The sequence below is a fragment of the Phocoena phocoena genome, chromosome 19 (genome assembly GCF_963924675.1).
Source record: "Phocoena phocoena chromosome 19, mPhoPho1.1, whole genome shotgun sequence".
Taxonomy (NCBI): Eukaryota; Metazoa; Chordata; class Mammalia; order Artiodactyla; family Phocoenidae; genus Phocoena; species Phocoena phocoena.
The window spans coordinates 9203917-9224378 of NC_089237.1; the positions used below are offsets into that span (position 1 = coordinate 9203917).

The 20462-nt window shown below is 59.0% G+C and overlaps 2 protein-coding genes across 2 annotated transcripts; one reads left to right on the forward strand and one right to left on the reverse strand.

The window, feature by feature from the left end:
* The first annotated feature begins 4562 nt into the window (after nucleotides 1–4562).
* TMEM235 (transmembrane protein 235) lies at nucleotides 4563–11392 on the forward strand. The gene is given in 11 exon segments (XM_065897108.1): nucleotides 4563–4615; nucleotides 5072–5196; nucleotides 5199–5264; nucleotides 5267–5296; nucleotides 6762–6842; nucleotides 7449–7586; nucleotides 9896–10101; nucleotides 10104–10144; nucleotides 10589–10652; nucleotides 10967–11093; nucleotides 11376–11392. Coding segments are annotated over 11 exon segments (948 nt in total).
* Nucleotides 11393–14223: 2831 nt separating this feature from the next.
* Nucleotides 14224–20462, reverse strand: LOC136138430 (uncharacterized). Its single transcript, XM_065897109.1, is given in 10 exon segments — nucleotides 14224–14339; nucleotides 14342–14497; nucleotides 15008–15200; nucleotides 15438–15575; nucleotides 16267–16277; nucleotides 16506–16680; nucleotides 17124–17212; nucleotides 17817–17900; nucleotides 19523–19959; nucleotides 20422–20462. Coding segments are annotated over 10 exon segments (1440 nt in total).

The following is a 20462-nucleotide window of genomic DNA, read 5'->3' on the forward strand; positions in this document are numbered from 1 at the left end:
ACTGGGGGCACCAATGTGAATTTGAGATGGATTTGGAGACAAAGTAAAGTAGCAGGAGATATCTAGCAGCAACTGTCATTTACGAAATCGCTGCACAGTTAGCCAGCCCTGGTGAGGCGGAGGGCGCACACTGGCTGCTCCTCCCCGAGAACAGGGCAGTGGCCTGAATCCCTTCTAAATGACTTGGCTCAGAGCTGTGGAGACTTGGTGGGCCGCTGCAGGCGGTCTGTCAGCCCTGAATGGCTGTGTCTCCATTGCTCCACGTCTGTGCCACGTTCTCCACATCACCACCTCCGCACGGGTACCCTGCTCTCCTCCCCGATGCCGGCTCACGCAGGGCTGAGGCCTGATGTTAAGATGATAGATCTAATTTCATCCTCCTTCACGAAGTTAAGCTGCAGGGTGGATTGTTACTGTCCTACTGGAAACCTCTGGGGGTCATCTTGGTAGTTGCCAAGGATAGAAACTATTTCATTTCAAACACTGCAGACCCTACTGGGCTTTTAAAATATTGTTGGCTTTTGGTAGTGGTCCCTTCTTAGCCTGCCAACTGATCCTTCCCGCCCCAGCGGTTGCAGGGGGGGATGAGTCCTCGCAGAGAGACAGAGCCAGCCTTGGCCTCCTCTGCAAGAGCCACTTGAACCCAGAACCATTTGTTTGTGTCATCTGGACTCATTCCATGTATAAACCGGCTATGAAAAATGCACCTCAGACTTAGGTTTTTCTGCCACATCTCAGAGAGTAAAATGAATTTTTCCCTCCAAGTTTGGAGAATATTGCAGAGGTTTTTGTTATGGGGGAAAAAGCACTCCCGCCTTTATATTCATCTCAGCTGCTTATTTTTGATATTTGTGCCAATCTGTAAATGGATACTTCACTTTAATAACTGGTCCTTACAAACTGGCTCTGTAGAGAAGCTGAGAAAATGTTTTTGCGCTCAGTTTCCTTTGCACAGTGGGTATTGCTGCAGTTCTCGGCTTTGTCGGGCTGTGCTGTGGAGCAAGGCAAAGCTGGGGCCGACTGCTCAGACCATCTTACACATTTCCTCTTCTAGAAACTTTTGTTCTAAAAACCATATTTATTGCTGGACCTTAATGGCCGCCAGCGTCAGGAAGTTTCCTAGACATCTATTAATGAAGTCTAAGACCCTTGCTAAGGGGAACAGCCTCAACCTTCTCTCGAATATGTGTCTGCCTCTCAGGTTCTCCACGTCGGAGGGAGTCTGGAAGGGTTGTAACTGGTGGTTAATGGTGTCAGGTGTGACATGGTCAGAGCCTGTGGGCAGCCTGGGGAATGGGGATCTTCCATTCTCAGCGCTGGGAAAGATGGAGCGCCAGCCAGTCAGCCATTGGCTGCAGGTTGCCACTCCCTTGGGATGCTGACCATCCTTTGCAGGTTGTACTCACTTAAAAAGAAATAACAATTGCCAGTAAAGTCTCATGTGATCTTACCCCCATTTTTTAGATGCAGAAATGGAGATTTGTAAAGAGGTGAAATAGCTTGTCCAAGATATACAACTAGTAAGCATTCAGGTTGGAATTTGAATCCAGGCTATCCCCAAAGCTGGGCCCTCACTGTCTAATGACAGTGCCCAGCCTTGAGGGGGTGCAGCGGGGGATGGCATTTGGCAACAGCCTGACCCCAGGCGGCTAGTGCTGTAAACCGTCCCCATTCCGTTTTTCAGACAGCTTTGTCACAAAGGCCCTCATGTAAACTGACACCTGCCTGCTGAGGCTTCCATGGATCCTCACTGTACAAGTTTTAACTTTTTATTTTGAACTAAGTTTCACAGGAAGTCGTAAAGCTAGAACAGGGTTTCTGTGTACTCTTTGCCCAACCTCTCCTGTCATAACTACAGTACAGCGTCTGGAGTCGCTTGGCATCTAAGGCCTGAGTTGAGAGGAGGTGAGCGGTACAGCCCAGCGAGCTCTGAGCCAGGCTTACCATCGCCAGGGAGTTCCTGTCTCGCCCTGGGTGAATCTAGCTCTTGAAGCAAAGAGCCAACTGAGCTGTAGGTTTTCTCTCCACTGGCCCAGCCTACAGCATTTGAGCCGGCTTTCAGCTGGCTGGGACAAAACTGGGGCCTAGGTTTCTGTGGCAGTTTTCCACCTGATCTCCAAGGTGGTGACGTTTGTCCATCTGTTCGCTCAGACACTTGAGCACCTGTTGTTCGCCAGGTGCTATGTCCGGGGCTTGAAGCCTCCTGCAGTGAGCTCACGGGTTCCTTGTTCTCTGAATGGTGGGAAGATACAGGCCACCTGGTAGCCATATGAGTGTGTCCGTGGAGCACCAAGAAGATGACAAGGAGCTATCAGAGCATCCTGCTTGTCAGGAACGAGGAGGAGGCTGCCAGATGGATGAGGAAGGGAAAGATGTGCCAGGCAGAGGGGACGGGAGGGTCCATTCTGGGGACAGCAGGTGCATTCTGTGATGAGGGGGAGGGGTGGCTTGCTCCCGTTTCCCTCTTAGCAAAGCCTGTCAAGGCGGCCACGATGAGCCCCCCATAGGCCTGTGAGTCCTGGGGGATGAGTGCGACCAGCCATGCGGCTGCCGCCCCGCACATCAGTGCTTCCCACCTGTGACCCCAATCATTCGAGAACCCTTTAGAAGGATTGGTTTTGACCGGAAGAGTCTACCAGGATGAATTCGCTTCACAATGCACCCTGAGTGAAGGAGTTGACCTGTCGGGAAGGGTGACTTAGGAAAGTTCATTTTCTGTTGGAGGATGTTTGCCAAATGTGGTGAGATTAGTTGTAGTATAGCTGGTGCCGAGCTGCTCTCACAGTAATTTCGCCAGTGGTTTCAGCTGTTTCCCAGTCCTGCGATGGAGGCCATTTATGGCGTCGTCGGCCTGGAGCAGGAAGCCTGTCACTGGACTCCGGCATCCTGTTCTTTCAGCTTCTGTGAGTTAGTTCAGTGTACGTTTAAAGGAAAGAGGCTTGGCTGCAGCCCTCTTTTGTCACATGTAATTGGGATTTCTTCCATCAAAGATCACGCCTGCCCCTGATTTTGGTGGTAGTGGTCTGATGCTGGCTTTGAAGAGGTCCTGACAGCCTGGTGACAGGCTTGGTGCTCACAAGTTCTGGATTGCAAATTGATGAAAGGAGGATGAATAATGAAAAATAGTGGGTCATTCTAAGCGGTACCTTTTCACTGGGCTACGGTATAATTTGGATCCATCTCAAGAGAAGTAGATTGGCGGAATTCATCCAAGTAGCCTCTCAAGGACCAGTACCCACTGTCTGGGGACAATGCAATCTGTGGCTCTGACTTACACATCTAGGGTTTAAAACCCTGAACCAGGGCTTTAAAGCAATAGGGAGTAGACTGCTCACCCAGCCATCTACACTGCAACATGAGCAGGATACATGTCTGTTCCTCTACAGAGACGTGGGGCTCTGGAGGCACAGTGGCCTCAAACAGCACTTGTCGCTCGCCCTGACAGCTGAATCCTGCTCTGTTTAAGTTTTATGGGTGCAAAGGAGACCCTTTCAAACAAGCTCAGGCAGAGAGGCAGGGGCACTGGGAGGAAGCGTGTGGAGCGTGCAGCCACAGGGTTCCTCTAGTTCTCCCTAAACACAGTCACGATCGTAGCTTAAACACACACAGAAGCAGTGTCCATCTCTGTCATATTGTGAGGTGTGTGTTAGGGTCATTACCTGCTTTTCCAGCTCCACCCCACTCTCCCCTCCTCCCCACTCCCACCACCACCTGCCGCCCTGCCTTTGTAGATGGCTGCTACTCCCTGAGCACCTGCTTTTCTCTGTCTGCCTCCTGGATTCTTTCACCTTCCAGGCCCACTACCCCCTGAGAGAGGAGGGCCCCTGGCTGGCACCCAGCTTCCGGAGCAGGGGCTGGGGGAGGGCTGTCAGGAAAGAGGGTACTGAGACTGCCACAGCTAGGGTCACTCCCACCCCAACCCCGCCGCGTGCCCCAAGCCTGTCTTGGGTGTGGCGTGAGGATGACGCGTGGCCTGCATGGTACCACACTGTTCCATGCCTCTCTGTCTGAATGGAAGTATGGTTTCAGTAACTTTGCTAGGACCGCTTTCACTTCCTGATTATATTCCTCAAACCTAGAAGAACCTGGTAGAGAAAAGGGGGCTGAGAAAACCAAACACTTGGAAATGAGAGCCCTGGGATGACCCTAAGTCGAGAAGCTGCTCGTCTGAGAAGTTTCACCCTCAGTGAGGCCTCTGACCCCCGTCTCTGCCCTGCATCAGGGGAGGGGGACAGCAATGCACAGTCCAGGGACCTGGGAAGGAGGCCCTCCCGTCTCCCAAGATTGAACCCGAGAGCCTCACTGTGACAGCCCCGGCCTGTCTGTCCCACACATGTCACAGGCATGCTTCTGGTGGGGGCCCCTCTGCCTGCCACCCCACTAGCACCTGACACCTGTCCTAGGAGAAGCTTCGTTTATGTTTGTGCGTGAATGATGGACAGGCAGAGGCTGGCCTTGCCTCACTTGGCATTTGTAATTGGAGCTAAAAGGAAGCAAGACACCTTCCTTCTGTAGCCCCTCACCAGCCCACCCAGTTCATCAGATCCCTCTGGTGCTTGGTCATGGAGACTGATGAAGACCAGGACGCAGGGCCAACCAGCAGCCGAGTGCCCCAGTATGTGTGTGCACGGGGTGGTGGCGGGCTGCCTCCCACCATTCGGGCCGCCTGCTGAGCCCCCGCGCAGGCCATTTCAGGCCCCACCCTCCCTCCTCAGCCGGCCATCTGGGCGCTGAAGAACCGGAGGGTCAGAGAAATTAAGAAATTTGCCCAGGGACCCACAGCCAGCAGCCAGCTCGCTGGGGATGCTGGCGTTTGAACACAGCTCAGGGGCAAGCTGGGCGGGCTATCACGCGATCACCGACAGGTGGGAGTTCCCGACGAACTGGAGGGGCACTGCACTCAAAAGAGCCCCGGGAGTGCCCGCCTGCCGCTCGGCTCCCCACTCCCCGCTCCCAGCGCCCCCTCCCCGGCCCTGCTCACCAAGTGCCCCCCAGCCCTTCTCCCTGGCCCTACTCCCCCAGGTTCCAGAACGCCCTCTCCCCCCACTTTTGGCTCTCTCCACCCCCTAAGTGCCAGCTTCCCGTGCTCCCCCTCACCCTCTGGCTCCCTCTTCTCCCCCATACCCGACTCCGCTCCGGTCCCTGCACCCCCGACCCGCAAGGCCCGGCTGGGCGCGCTGCTCAGCTTTGCACTGCTGGTGCCGCCGTGGCCAGCGACCAGTACCTCCTGCAGGTGGCGGACGCAGGCAACCACAGCGGCCACCCTCCCACCCGCGGCTCTGGCGCATCTGCGAAGGTACCGTACCGGCTGCCCCTCCCCCGCGTGACCCCTTCCCCTCAGACCCAGGGGCCACACCCCCTCCTCCCAGAGCAGCTCTGAGAGGCTGCCCCATCCCCTGCCTGTCTGCCCACAAGGGGGTCTCTCGGGCACACCTTTCCCCCAACTGTCTTGGTGACAGTCTGGCCGGAGGAGGAAGGGACTCTGGCTCAGGGCCTAGCCAAGGGTGGGAAGTGAAAAGGGGGGCACTGGGTGGCCCCATAAGGACCCCAAGAGCCTTCCAGAGCAGGAACCCTTGACAGTCCCTTGGCCTCACCCTTTGGGGGCCTGTCTTGCGTTAGAAGTGATGGCACATCACTTGGTAGATGGCAGGACACTGCTGGGTGACCTGGGACCTTGTCCCTCAACCTCCAAGTTCTGATCTGTCAGATGGGGAGAAAATGATGCCTCTCTGGATGCAGGGCTCGGGGTGGGAGGAATTAGGGAGGGGAGACACGGGCAGGCCCAGCACCCAGGGGTGCTCAGCTGCTGTTCTTGTCACTTGTCTGCAGGGGTCCTGGGGTTGAGCTGGGAGCCAGTGTGCAGGAGGGAGGTCCAGGTGTGGGGAGCTGGGGCCCTGGCAAGGACAGGGTTCCTCAACCCAGTGACTGGGAGTTGTTTCTTTATTACCGTCCAGGGCTCGGTCTGGTCACCCCATCAGCCCCGGTCCCTGTCAGGCACAGCCAGGGCTGTGGCGCAGGGCCCCTGTTCCCATACCCCCGATGGCCTGACACACAGGGCGGAAAACCGGAGCACCGCGTGGCTTCAGACCCGGGCAGGAGCGGGGAGGGCTTTGTTCGGCGAGGGGTGGGGAGAGGCAGTGGGCTTCCACACGCACCCCAGCTGCGGGCCTCGCCAAGCTGGGGCCAGCCTGGGGGCCTTCCCCTGCACAGGGCGTGCACAGGGTGGCAGGGATGTGCGTGAGCATGAGTAAACGAGTGTGCACGTGTATGTGAGCAAGGGCAGTGTGCGTGTGACACAGCGCCTTCCTCGGAGCTGCCGGGGAGGAAGGACAGTGCAGTTGACAGCCGCCCCACAGGCAGCCTAAGCCTCCGAGGCTCTCCCGACTTGCATGTGTGCACGCGTGTGTGCCCGTGTGTGCGAGAGTCAGAGGGCCCCTTTCCTGTGCAGGCAAAGCCTGGCTTCCACGTGTGAGCAGGCCCAAGGGAGGCCTGAGGGCAGCCTCTCTGCAGTGTTTGAAACTTTTCGACAGGCATCCACGTAGGTCTTATTTGTACATTAGATAAACAAACAAAAGGTCTTGAGCCGTCCAAACCCGTTTGGGGCCTCAACTCCAAGTGGCAGGAGAGAACCTGATGGGGCCCTGTGGCCACCTCTCGGGGCCCTTGGCTCTGGTTGGGGGTGAGAACCTGCAGGCCACCTATCTCTGAGAAGTACAGGGTGGGTCCAGCCCACCAGGTTTTGCGTTCTTTCTGCTTTTTAGGGCAGAACAGCTACATCCCCCTGATTGACCCCTTTGCCACTGAGAGCCTGGATGCCTCGACCTTGGTGCGGCACCTCATCTGTGAGTGCTGGTGTGGCAAGCATTTCCCCATCCTTCCTTAATCTCCAGGCAAGGCTCAGAACCCCCTCATCCTAGACCCACAGAACTGCTTCCAGCTGGACCCTTTGTTGCCCAGAGGACATTGCCATATGTATCTGAAAAACCCCATGACTGGCCTCAGCCCCCATGCTCTGCTATTGGCTTGTGACCACAGGCGCCCGACCCCCAGCCTGTCCTGCCCTCCCTATGCCCCTTCTTGACTCTCCTTTATGTTTCCAAATGGGTCTACCCGGTGGGCATCTCCCACCTGGTGAGTTGGGGGCACGTCTCTGCTGCCCCAGAGAAGCCTGGGAGGTTGGGGAGGGTACTGGGAAGCCTCCCTCGCCCTGGGCCTCAGGAAGGCTGTGCCAGGACAAGGGGTGGCCCCTGGGAGGGTCAGGTGGTTACCGTGGAGACATCAGAGGGAATCGGATGGCCCAGCTCCTCCTCTGGCCAAGGCCAAGACAGTCCCGAGCGTCCTACGAAGGAGGACCTCCAGGCAGACAAGGCTCTGCAGTACTCAGCTGGGCTTTCCTTGGGGGGCCGGTCCGGGTCCCCTCCTGCTCCCTGAACCCCCTCTCCCGGCAGCGCTGTGCTGAGCCCTCGTGGTGGTCCTGCCCCTGAGCCTTGTCCTTGTCGTGTGCGGCCGGATCCGTGGCCTCCTCGGCTCCCCGGCCCAGAGCCTCCCCCGGCTGCTCTTCATGGGCTGCCGCTTCTTGTTGGGGGGTGAGTCTGGGGGCTGTGAGGGCCGCAGCTCCTGGCAGTGGGGTGCTGCCTCTCCTGCTGCCCCATCCCCTACGCCCCCAACCCCGCTGCTCTGAGCCTGGGAGCCCACCCTGGCCGTTGAGCTGCAGCAGGTGGGGGCGCCCTGGGTGGTGCTGGAGACTGTGTAGGGGCAGGGATTCTGATTGTGAACCCAGAGCCAGGGACTGGGGCCAGGGAGCCCCAGGGTTGAGCTTCCAGGCGCAGGAGGAACGAGGATCTCTGAGGGGTCCCAGGAACTGCCCCGCTGGACCCGCACGAGGGGTGGCGGACCAACCTGCACCTGTTCCCTGTCCTTCCCAGATCACCCTGGTGAGGGGGCAGTGCAGGCAGGGGGGTTGGCATCTGCCAGACAGGGTGAGACGGGACCTTGGAGTCCTTGGCAGTGACCCCAAGCCAGGCCCAGACTGCAACTAGTAACAGTGCATGAGCTGGCGTACATCTAGCCCACAGGCTCTGGGCCGAGCCCTCCCTCAGGGACACAGCGTTGCAGGCACTCGGGTCGCATCTTCCTGCTGAGATGTCCGAGGATTCCCCGAGCTCAGCAGGAAGCTTGTCCTGGAGTCCTCTTCACTGCCTTTCGGTGCTGTCTGCCCCAGCCAGCCACCCACCCGCTGTCCCCAGCTGCCCACGGCTGGCTGTCGCTGACCGTGGGTTGGAGGCTCCTCAGGGTCAGTCCTCAGTGACCCCTTCCATCCAGGACCAGCCCTGAGCCGAGTCTGATGTCCTGGGCCAGCTCCACTGTCAGGGCTGTGGCACGAGGACCAGAACACAACGGCCTGGGGCTCCCTCCTGGGCAGGCCTGCGTCCTCCCCAGGGGCTGCTGGGCCCTTTGGGAGGCCTTGGTCAGGAGGGAGTAGGTGCCAGTTGCCAGGGGCACCAGCAGCCTGGGTGTTTGGTGTAGAGAATGAGAGCAGGAGAAATTTGTATTGAATTGGTATTGCGCTTGGAACCAAGGCACTGGCCGGTGGGCGGAGGGAGGGTCTGCAGGCAGCTGCTAGGGGGCGCTCCGCTGGCTCCGAGGGCGAGCCGGCAGTGGGCCTGGTTCCAAGAACACCCTGTCTGCTCCACTGCTCAGAGGCCACACTGGCTGCACCTCTGCTTTCCTTGCATGGCGGGCACCCGGTGGAAATGGATCATCTGACATCACCGTCAGGAGCCCGCACAGGTGGCCCAGGTGAGGCCAGTGCTGGCAAATGCACCAGCTCTGGGGGCTCTGAGACAGGAATGTCACACCAAGGGGACCTGTGTGAGGCCAGATCACCCCAACCCTCCCCATCACCATCATCACTGCAAGAAAAGGGAGGGACACAGAGAGCTCCCGCATGACACTGGCTGGGTCCTGAGCTAGGGAGCTGGGGACAGACAGGGCCTAGGGTGATGAGTTCCACAGCCATCACCCCAGGCTCTGTCCCTTCTCTGGGTCCCAGTGAGATCCAGACCTGGCCCTGAAGGTCAGATCTGGTCAGCCTCTTGCTGTGGCTGGGCAGTGTCCCGAGGGAGCACCGTACATTCCCTACAGTGGGCACCAAGGGCAGGCCCTGACGTCAGCCTGCAGCTGTGGGACAGGGGCTGACTCTCTGGGCTGGTCCCTCTGAGCCTGGGTGGACAGGCAGGTGTCCCAGTGCCCAGCTCGTTGCTTGCCCCTGACCCTCCAGGGTCACCAGGCACTATGTGCAAAGCCAGTCTTCTTCCTTTGTGCGGAGATGCAGGGTCGGAGGAGGAGGGCATCCCCGTCTGGTGAAGGACAGGGGTTATAACAGGAGTTATAGGAAGGGGCTGAAACTCAGACCTGGGGAGGGGAGAGGGCCTCTGGAAAGAGGTACACTGAGCTAGGGCCAGGAGGGGAGGCTGGGGCCCAGTAAAGTGGGGAGGGGGAGCTGTGAGGAACAGGGGACGGAAGTGCAGGTCAGGGGCCTGGCTCAGAGCTCCCCCCACCCTTCCCGGCTGCCAGTACAGGTCACTGGCCACGTACGTGTGTGTGTGTGTGTGTGTGTTGGGAACTCCAGGGGGTATGGGAGGGTGCTGTATATGTGGAAGCAGTTATGTGAGTAGGGACCATGTATTGGGGGTGTAGGCTGTATTGTTTGCAAGGCGGTTTTGTGGAGTGAGGTCCTGAGGTTTGAGGACTGAATCGGAGCCTCCATTTTCCCCAAAGGCCAGTGGGCAGAAGCTTCCGAGGCTGTGTCTGCACACCCACCTTGGCCAGGGGCCCAGGCAGGGCAGGCGCCCCCAGCAGGCAGACGCGCTGAGTGGTCACTCTGCACCCCCAGGCGCCCTGACCCTGACAGGGGTCAGCACCTACATCAGCTACTCACACCTGGCCTTTGCTGAGACGGCCCGCCAGGACGGCCCCCGACACGTGCAGGACATCTGCATCAGCTTTGGCTGGTCTGTGGCCCTGGCCTGGGGCTCCTGTCCCTTACAGACACTCAGCGGCATCCTCCTGGTCACAGAGGCTCGAGCCCTCAGCCTAAGCCAGCAGCCGGGCGCCCCCCACTCTGTGGGCGTCTGAGTCCCAGGCAGGCAGGTCATGGCACAGGGGCTCGGTTTCCCTGTGCATCTCCTGAGATTGGGTGGTCAGAGCCCGGCCCTGAGAGGCCCCGGGAAGGAGGCTGGGGGCTCGGTTCTGAAGGCCTGGCTGGAGTCCTGGCTGGGAGGGGTGGCCTTGGGGTGAGCAGGGGGCTGAGAGCAGAGCTGAGAATCCAGACTTCTCTTGCCTGATGTTTGGGGGGCTCCTCTGCTCTGTTGTTTCTTTAGGGCCTAAGTGGTTTAGCCTCCTTTTAGAGGTGAGAAAGGTTGAGTCCCAGAAAGAAGCAGCAGCGAAGGGCCGAGGGCCGGCTTGTGGTGGTCGTGTGAGGGTGCTGCTCCTGGGAGGTCAGCGGGCCTCCTGGCCTCTTGAGACCATGGCCTGTGCTCGCCGCTCCCTGTCAGTCCTGGTGTGCCACAGCTGCCCCCGTTCCTAGGTACCTGAGTCAGGCGGAAAAGCTACCCCAGTCCTCAGGAGGGGGCAGTTCGAGAGAGAAGCAGGTACCCGGCAGACACCCCCCGTGCCAGGCGCCGTGCTGAGTGCTGCCCGCTCGTCCACTCTGCTCGTCCAGTCTCCCAATCACCCTTCACAGCAGGTCCCATTCACCCATCTCACGGAAGGAAGACAGGCCCAGATCACCCCAGAGCAGATAGCAGAGCCCGTGCCCACGCGGGCCTCTATTCTGTCCTCTCCCTGCCCCTCCCCAGGGCAGGCGTTGCTGGGGAGGGGACTGAGGACTGGGGCGACCCCTCGGATGTGCAGGTGCAGGGGGAGCTCAGGGGGCTGGACATGCCTTTGTTCCCCCTGTTTTCAGGCCTTTGTCCCCGCCCTGGTGCCGCTGCTCCTTCTGAGGGGCCGGCGCTCCAGGACCCGATCCTGGTCTGCAGCTCCCTGGGGAATGTCTGTGATTGCCAGGGCCGTGTGGGCCCCTGAACAAGCAGGTGTGGAAGTCCTATGGGGCGGGGGAGCCATGCCAGGGTGGAGAGGGAGGGGCTTCTCAGCCAGGAGGGGCGGGGGCCACCCAGGGTGGCAGAGGCCAGAGCCTGGAGTTCTGACTGCAGGCTCCTTGAATGGAGGCACACCCAGGCCTGGTGCTCCTCTGAGGCCAGACAGACGGGAAGGTGGTCGGCCCGCCCACGCTGGTCATCGTGGTCTAGGGAGGCTGAGGCTCCTCTCCTGCCATGCTGGGCAGTACCTGAAGCCCTCCTTGGCCTTCGTTTCAGGTTCAGGGCCCTCCTGAGTCTGGGGTGTGTGCTGGGGCGTCCACAGCGGCCTCTCTTGTGCCTCGGTCTTCCCCCTCCCCCCCGTCTCCCTTTATTGCTTGGGAAGTTACAGGAAGCTCTGGGGGCATCAAGGGAGTCCCACTGAGGGACAAAGAGCTTGGGGGTTAAGTGGGGGCCTCCCTTCCTACTGGTGTTTTAAGCATTTAACATTGTGTCAATTTGTCCTTAAAGAAATCAGCTCGTTCTGTGTTGCAGTTAAACCTTTACTCTCTTAAAACTTTTTAGAATAGACGATACATGCCCATGGCTTCCAAACAGTGCAGGGAAGCCCTGTTACCAGCTGTGTGTGTGTGTGTGTGTGTGTCCATCCAGAGACATCCTATGTGTCTGTCTATCCATCCAGAGAGAGACATCCTGTGTGTGGTCTGTGTGTCCGTCCATCCAGAGTCGTCTTCGGCAGACGCATTGAGCTCCTTCTTATTTCTGGTCAGCACAGGCAGGGATGACTCCTGGGGCCTCATGTTGGATCCAGGGTCTGGCTTTGTGGGCAGGTCCTCTCAGCTTGGGAGGCTCTTACCTGACCTCTCCATCCTCTCACACAGGGCTTCTCGTGTGGGTTTGCTGGGGGTCGGGGTGTGGGAGAGTTTAACCCTGGGCCTCTCTGACTGCAGACAGGCTGGGGCTCCAGGCGTGGACACTGGAACAGACACACATGGGTGGCCCTGGGATCCTAGAACTCCCTGAGGGAGGGTGGAGAGAAGGGGCACTTGCCCCTCCCCTGCTTCTAGAACAGACCTGTCCATGACTCAGTGAGGCCAGCCCAGGCAAGCCTCAGTCTCTGACTGGCCAAAGTCCACAATGGGTGTTTCACGTTCACTCTAGCTCCTAGCCCAGGTCTTTTTTTTAAAATTAATTAATTAATTATTGTCTGTGTTGGGTCTTCGTTGCCGCGCGCAGGCTTTCAATAGTTGTGGCGAACGGGAGCTACTCTTCGTTGTGGTGCGCGGGCTTCTCATTGCGGTGGCTTCTTTTGTTGTGGAGCACGGGCTCTAGGCGTGCGGGCTTCAGTAGTTGTGGCTCGCTGGCTCTAGAGCGCAGGCTCAGTAGTTGTGGCGCACGGGCTTAGTTGCTCCGCGGCATGTGGGATCTTCCCGGACGAGGGCTCGAACCCGTGTTCCCTGCATTGGCAGGAAGGGTCTTGACTGCAACTTCCTGAGTAGCTCCAAGAACTCCCACAACTGCTCAGCTAAGCCTCTCCCTAATTCCTGGACCACAGAAACTATGCGAAGTAATGAAGGATTATTGCTGTTTGGGGGTAGTCTGTTACCAAGCAATGGATAACGACTACAGTACACATTTTGCAGGGCAGGGCAGGAGACCCTGCAGAGGCTTAGAGTTGCTGGCTTTCTTCTGATTCTCTGTATTATTGTCACCCCTCAAGCACAGGAGAGTGGTTCTGGGGCCTTGGGGAACCCCAGGAGCTGCATCTCCCAGAGTATACATAGATCTAGATTCTTCTAAGGGAAGGAGGCAGGGACTTCCCTGGTAGTCCAGTGGTTAAGACTCTGCACTTCCACTGCAGGGGGCCTGGGTTCGATCCCTGATCAGGGAACTAAGATCCCACGTGCTGTGCAGTGTGGCAAAACGATATAAATAAATAAATAAATATTTTTTTTTAAATGAGGGAGGCAAAGAAGGAGGGTCCTCAGCTTCAGCCTCTTTGGCCCGCCAGATGCCTTCTCTCCTCGTGTCACTCACATTCACCGTCATGCTTCCAGCCCAGGCCCTCTCCTGAGCACCATGCCTACGCTTCCAACCACTTCTAACTACTTGTGCACCAGGGCTAAAACACCACTCTTAAACTGAAGCATCCTCTACCCTCACAAAGCTAGTCCTCCTCCTATGATTCCTACTAAGGGCTTTCTACAGCACTGATGTGATGGCCTGTTTCCCCTATTTAAAAAAATCCGTACACACATTCACAGATTCATATATATACATACGTATGTATATATCCAGAAAGAAATACGCAAAAATGTTAACAGTGGTTATTCTTAGGCGGTTTTTAAACATATATTTTGTCCAGGTTTTCTTGTTAACTTCAGCAGGACGGTGGTCTTAACCACTGAGTCTGCCTAAATTAAATTACCCCAGGAGCTGCTAGAAAGGAGATCCTGTCCCAAATTATGTGCAGCAATGACATATTATTTCATAAGCACAAAAATTTTACTGTTTAAAAAGGTAAATACAGGGGCTTCCCTGGTGGCGCAGGGGTTGAGAGTCCGCCTGCCGATGCCGGGGACACGGGTTCGTGCCCCGGTCCGGGAAGATCCCACATGCCGCGGAGCGGCTGGGCCCGTGAGCCATGGCCGCTGAGCCTGCGCGTCCGGAGCCTGTGCTCCGCAACGGGAGAGGCCACAACAGTGAGAGGCCCGCATACCGCAAAAAAAAAAAGGTAAATACAGATGAGATGACTGCAAGATAAAGCCCCAGCCCCCTACTAGGCCACCCAATACCAGTGTCCATTTCTGTGTCCTCTCATGCTTCCTCCTGCAAGTCCCCAAGATGCTCTCATGAGCCATGTGGCTGCCTCCTGGGCTGTGCTGGGAGAGCCAGCATGGGGTCCCACCTGTCCTTGCATGCTTGGGCCCCTGTCCCGGACACAGGGGTATGCGAGGTTTGCTGGGTGAACAGGTGGAAGGCCTCACCCCGTGTGTCATGGAAGTGAAGGGGTCCAAGGAGACCAGTGGATGACAGGGGTGTTGTTTTACTGCCTCTCTTCCCACCCACTCCCTGGGGACACCTCCACTCCCCACCTCCCTCCGTCCCACCCAGGGCACAGGGTCCGTCACCCCATCCTCAGGGCCCTCAGCACGAACGCCCACTTTCCCAGCGCCAGCTTGGTGTCCTGTGCAGAGATGTCGCGGTGCCGCACGGCTCGCACTGACCGCTCAGTCCAGGGAACAGCAGCACACGCACCGCGTGGCCAGTCTGGGCCACCTCGTCAGCGCTCATGGTCTGCAGGCGCTGGCACAGCTCCTCGGGCGGCAGCCCATCCACCCTCACCTCACCTCCGGTGGTGAGATCCACGGAGCAGACAGGGGATGCCAGTTCCTGAGCCCAGGTCCTGTGGTAAGTGGAGCCCGACCCCAGTACCCCACCACTATCCCTACCACTCCAGCCATGTCACCCCAGGAAAGGCAGAGGACAGCCCAACTGTAGTGGGAAGAAAAGAGGGAGTCTTATTCCTAACATGGGCAGGCTTGTCTCTGCTACTTTTCAGCTCCATGACCTTGGACAAATCCGTTAACCTCTTGGGGTCTAGGTTTCCTCATCTATAAAGTGGGGACATCGTGGGGTTGTTGTGAGGACTCAACCCAAGTTAAAGGCTACATTCTGCGGGATCCTGTAGAAAATTACTAACACGCACTGGGTGCCTACTGGTCTAGGACCTGCACGGTCGTGGCCTGGTAAAGCATAGACCACCTGGATCCCAACCCTGCTGGTTCAGCGGCTAACCTTCACCTTCTAGAGTTGGAAGGATGCACACCTGCTGGGGGTTTGGGCCCGGCTACAGGGGACCCCCAAGGCACACCCCTGGGGCCAAAGGGAAGTGGGGGGTGTCCAGGCACCTCTGGCAAACCTCTGGGCGTTCTGGTGGTCCTTCAGCAACACCTCCTCAGCATCAGTCAGTCCCACCAGGGCAGCTGCGGCCAGCACCCCCGCCTGGCACATCCCCCCACCCAGGGCCTTCTGGAGGCGCCAGGCTTCTTCAGTGAAGCCCTTGGGTCCCCCACCCAGGGCCCCCACTGGTGCGCCGAGGCCCTGGGGGAAGAGAGGAGAGTCCTGCCTGCCTGCCCATGGGGGTGCATCTCTGTCCTCGGGGCTCTGGAGGGGGCAAAAGGGACAGGGATGGGCGACACTGTGGCCTCATCAGGGGGAGGGGGTTAGAGGGGCCCAGCGTGAGCAGCTGCCAACATAGGAGCTCGGGGACCCAACTCGGCCTCTTGCTGTGGGCATCTCTACCCTCCTGTTTCGGGGGCGGCCCAGCGGCTTCCCTACCTTGGAGAAACAGAGAGACACAGAATCACAGTGCTCCACGATGCGGGCAGGGGGCATGCACAGAGCCACCGCGGCATTCATCAACCGGGCCCCATCCAGGTGAACCTGGACCCCATAGCTCTGGGCCAGCAGGTGCACCTGGGGGTGAGAGGCAGGAGGGGTCAGAGGGCCAGGCTGGGGGGAGGGGCAGAGGGAGGATGGGTCTCCAGATCACTGGAGGATCACTGGGCTTGTGTCCTTGAGGAAGCATGAGGGGTTTGAGTCAGGAGAGCTGGCTGGTGACAAGCTTGGCCATCTGGCACCCGAGCAGTCACTCTGGGCCTGGGCCTGAGGCTGTCCTCTGTGAAAGGGGGTCGAGGATAAGGGTTTTCTTTTCTTCTTCTTTTTTTTATTTTTGGTGGTACTCGGGCCTCTCATTGCGTGGCCCCTCCTGTTGCGGAGCACAGGCTCCGGACGCGCAGGCCCAGCAGCCATGGCTCACGGGCCCAGCCGCTCTGTGGCATGTGGGATCCTCCTGGACCGGGGCACGAACCTGCATCCCCTGCACTGGCAGGTGGACTCTCAACCACTGCGCCACCAGGGAAGCCCGAGGATAAGGGTTTTATCTCCTGTTTATGGCGGGCTCACTGTGGGCCAAGCGATGAATGCCTCATCTTACTGAAGCCTCACCGCAACCCTATTGGAAGGATGCCCTCAGTCCCGTTTCCCAGGTGAGGAATAGGTCTGGAGGGTTAGTTAGCGCTCAAGTTCTCGCAGGGGAGAGTGGCAGAGCCCAGCCCTCGCACCCTGGCCCTAAAACCGACCAAGGTGGTGCTGCTTGGGGACTCGCCTCCCTGAGGACTGGGTCTCTGCTCTTTGGAGAAAAGCTTGGGCACTGGGGCAATAATTCCCTTTGCATCTGCGCCTAGAACCGCACCTATGTCTCCTACAGCAGTTCCGGCCACTGATGGGCACCCAGGCATGTATCAGAGGGGACTAAACCCCAGGAGAGGGGCCTGAGGGACAGAAAGCCAGCAGCTGGCTAGTGGTGGGGGCACAGTGGCGGGGCCAGGCTTAGCTGGCATAGGCACTCGATGGGGAGCACCCGGCCCCCTGAGCTGCTGTGGGCGTCCTCCAGGCAAATGAGCTCACAGACCGGGTGGGAGCGGCTCCCAAGGCTCCGTGCAACCAGCCCCTCCAGCTCAGCCAGGTCCAGGGTGCCATGGGGCAGGTCTGGGAGGGGGTGGGAGTGCGCCCCAGCGATCTGCGGGTGTGGGCGTGCAAAGGATGAGGTCCAGGGGTCCAGCAGCACCTCCTACCCCTGTCCTGTCTGCTCCTCCCCAGCTCTGGGCCGTGAAGCCTTCCCCCTGTGCTGTGGACGTGGGCATAGACATCCCAGCTAAGGGTGGGGGAGGACTGAAGGCACCATGTTTGCTTGAGAGGCTGCAGTCCCTCCTCCCTAAGCGCCCAGTGCTCTGGGTTCCCACTAGGGGGCAGCAGGGTTACAAGCACAGCCAGCAAACCGACTGGCCTGAGCCGAGCCCGCCCCTGTGTGGTCAATCTGGGAATGGCTCTCCTTACTGCCTTCCCTGGAGAGGCCACCATTTCTCCCTCTGCAGGTCCCAACTTGGTGCCTGGGAGGCAGGTTCTCACCCCACCTGCTGAGCATCCTGTGCTGGCCCCGGGCGAGCGGTGCTGGGCCCTTACCTGATCCACCCCGCCCTGCGCCTGGACGTGGAGGTGGCACTCCTGCCCAAGGAGGAGTGGGGAGCCCCGGCGCTGGCAGTGATACATCACTAAGGTAGATGGGGTGGGGGACAGCGTTGGCACCGAGTCCCATGGGGCCCATCTGTCCCCAACCAGCTCAGCCGGACTGACCCCCAAGGCCACAGCTAACTCCCAAGTGCCTTATGCCAGTTAGGAAAGAGCGCCCCTTCAAGACACCTTCCTGCCATGTGCTGGAAAACCATCCCACTAAGTCCACAAGTCTAAGACGGTGACCCTGTGGATCACTGGGCGCTGCACACCCTACACCCCTGTGCCCTGCAGCCCACCTGCAGGGTATCTCCTGCGTGGGGAAGCCAGCCACGATGCTGCTGTTTGGGGAATAAGCAGCCCAGGGCACGGGCACCAGTCAGGCCCTAGCAGGAAACAGAGGGCACACGCACCCTGGGAATCCGGAGTATTTGATAAAGGAGCAATTTACAAAGGTGTGGCAGCATGCTGGGAAGTCACGAAGTTCAGTGCAGGACCCCCCCAGGCAGGAAGGGGTGAGAGGAGGGTGTGGTTACAGGTTCCAGATGGCTCAGAGCCCCACTGACATTGTCACAGCCCCCAGCACAAAAGGGAGAAGCATGGAGGGAGGGCCTGGAGGGCAAATGGAAGTCGCCCCGCGCTCACCAGAGATGAGGTTGGCCATGGTGTTTGTGGGAACGAACAGGGTTCGCTCCACCCCGAGCAGTTCCGCAGCCGTGGCTTGAAGCTCTGAGGTGGGAAGGGATGGGGGCGTGGCGGGGGGGGGTCACATCAACAATGGCACTTTTCAAATTCCTCTCTTTGCCGATCCCATGAGCCCTTTGTCCGGATGAGGGCATCTTGCCCAAGGCTGTGGTGAGTACCCAAGCAGGACGCCAGCCCTGGTCTGCCAGCTGCAGCCTGTGGTCTTGGTGGCTGCACATCTGGGTCCAGGGGCCCCTCAGTCGACCCTCTGTACCCCGCCTCCTCCTGGGCCATGTTCTCCCCACACACACTGAAACTCTGTGGTTTGAACCCTCCTGTCCCACCCAGACCTCACACCTGTCTCACTTCCTTTCCCATCAGTCCCTTGCAGGTGGGGCCCTGCGGTTTCTCTGCTGACTTCCTCTCCCAGAACAGAAGGACTGGAGGAGACTCTGGGGGGATGGAGGGGGCGGGACTTCCGGCTCCGGCTTTACAGCTCACTGTGGCTTCCCTCTGCCTGTGGCATACAGTATGAAGCCTTTGCCGTGACATTCAAGACCGGGGGGGATCTGCCTTCTGCCTCCCCTCCAGGGACAGGAATGCTCTCCTGCACACCCACTCCAGCCCCATTCCCCATCCATATCCCAGACACCTTTTGCACCACTCTGCTTCTGCTTCTGCAGTTCCCCTGCCCGGTGAGCCAGCACTCCCTTCCCTGCCCAGAGTTGGGGGTGGAGCACTTCACTCATCTTTTAAGAGGTTCCTCCACAAAGTCTCCATTTCCTGTGAGTCCCATGTCCCCACCTGCCAGTCCCCAAGGCACTCTCTGTGGATGCACGTTAACCCCAGCACCTCCCTCACCTCAGTGGGGGTGACTGTCTATGCATCAGGTGGCCTGCTGAGCAGTGGGTCAGCATCTTTGAAGTTCCAGGCAAAAGTGGGTGTCTGCTGGATGCATGATCAGCCCCATCACCACCTGACCCCACATCCAGGCCCTCAGGGCTCAAGTGGTAACCCTCAGGCTTGCCCCTGGCACAGCTGACGGTCCTACACACTCCAGCAATAGCAATGGTTCACTAAGGCAGCAACTCTCAACCCAGGGTGGCGGCACCAGTCACCATCTTGAAAACACTCCCTAGGTTTTTAGAACCCACTCCTGGGGGGCGGGGGGATGCAGCCTGTGGAGAATCCCCTTTTCTAGGTGGGTTTTCTCTTTGTCTTCATGTGGGAAGGTGGTGGGTGCAGGACAATAGCTAACGGTGCTAGAGTGAGAAGACCTGGGTTCAAGTCCTGTTTTGCCATTTATTCGGTATGGGAACTTGAGTGCCTGGCTCAGCTGCTCGGAGCCCTCCTCTGCAAGATGAGATAACACCCATCTCATCGGGCAGTGGGGCCACACTTTAATGAGCACACAAGTCACCCGGCGATCCTGTTTTAACTTGCAGATTCTGGCTCAGGAGGTCCGGTGTGGGGCCCGAGAATCTACATTTCTAACAGGCTCTCGAGTGATGCGTCAGACTGAGCCGCAAGGACGCCAAGCGCAATGCCTAGCCTGCAGCTGAGCCGCCACCCCGGGTCCCGGGCCACCTCTCCCCCCGCCAGCACCATGGACAGCGCACTGGGGTCGCCGCGAGGACCCCCGGCCCCGGCCTGCACGCCGGGCTCACCGCGGACGGTGGGGTCCTCGCCGTAGTCGTCGTTCCCCACAACCGCCTCGGCCATGGAGCGCCTCATGGCCGGCCCGGGCTTGGTAACCGTGTCGCTGCGCAGGTCCACCACGTGCGTCGGGATCCCCGCCTGGCTCCCAGATCCCCGCGCCCAGAGGGCCCCCTGCTGCTGGGTCGCAGCCCGGGCCAGTCTGCGGAGCATGGCGGGGGCAGCGCTCGGCTCCCCCGCCCCGACCTCCCCGGCGAAGGCGACCGGGAGCGGCGGGATCCGAGCAGCAGGACTTTCCGAAATTCGGCCGCGGCCGACCGTGGCTGGCGGGACGGCTCCGCGGCACGCTGGGAGTTGTAGTTCGGCCTTCGTCACGGCCGGCACCGCGCAAGTCCGGGAGAGGGCCCCCGCGGCATGCTGGGAGTTGTAGTACGACCTTCGTCGCGGTCTGCGACGCGCGAACCAGGGATGAGGGCGAGGAAGGGTTCTGCTTACCCAAGAAGAAACCGAAACCAGGCAAGTTTTTATAGAGCAGACGCTCATGTGCTTTTTACCGTGTGCCCCGCACTGTCCCAGGCACTTTACAAGTGTGAACGCAGTAAAGTCTCTAGACAGCTCTTAGGAGACAAGTACTCTTTTCATCACGTTTTACAGATGGGGAAACTGAGACACACAGAGCTAATGAACTTGGCGAGGAGCGTGCAGCTCTGAACCACTGTGTTACGTTGCCCCTAAAAACTAGCTTCCCATTATCTACTTTTTTCAGTACAGATTTATTGAGCACCCACTGGTGTCAGGCATCGCCTAGGTGCCAGGCAGAGGGACACAAAGATGGTGCAACCCATCTGAGCGTCCGACTTCAGATGGAGGTGGAATTAGAGGGGTGCCTGGAGAACCCCCTTCTCCATACCCCCGGCCCTTGACGGGTGGACTGCCTCCACCCAGGGCCAT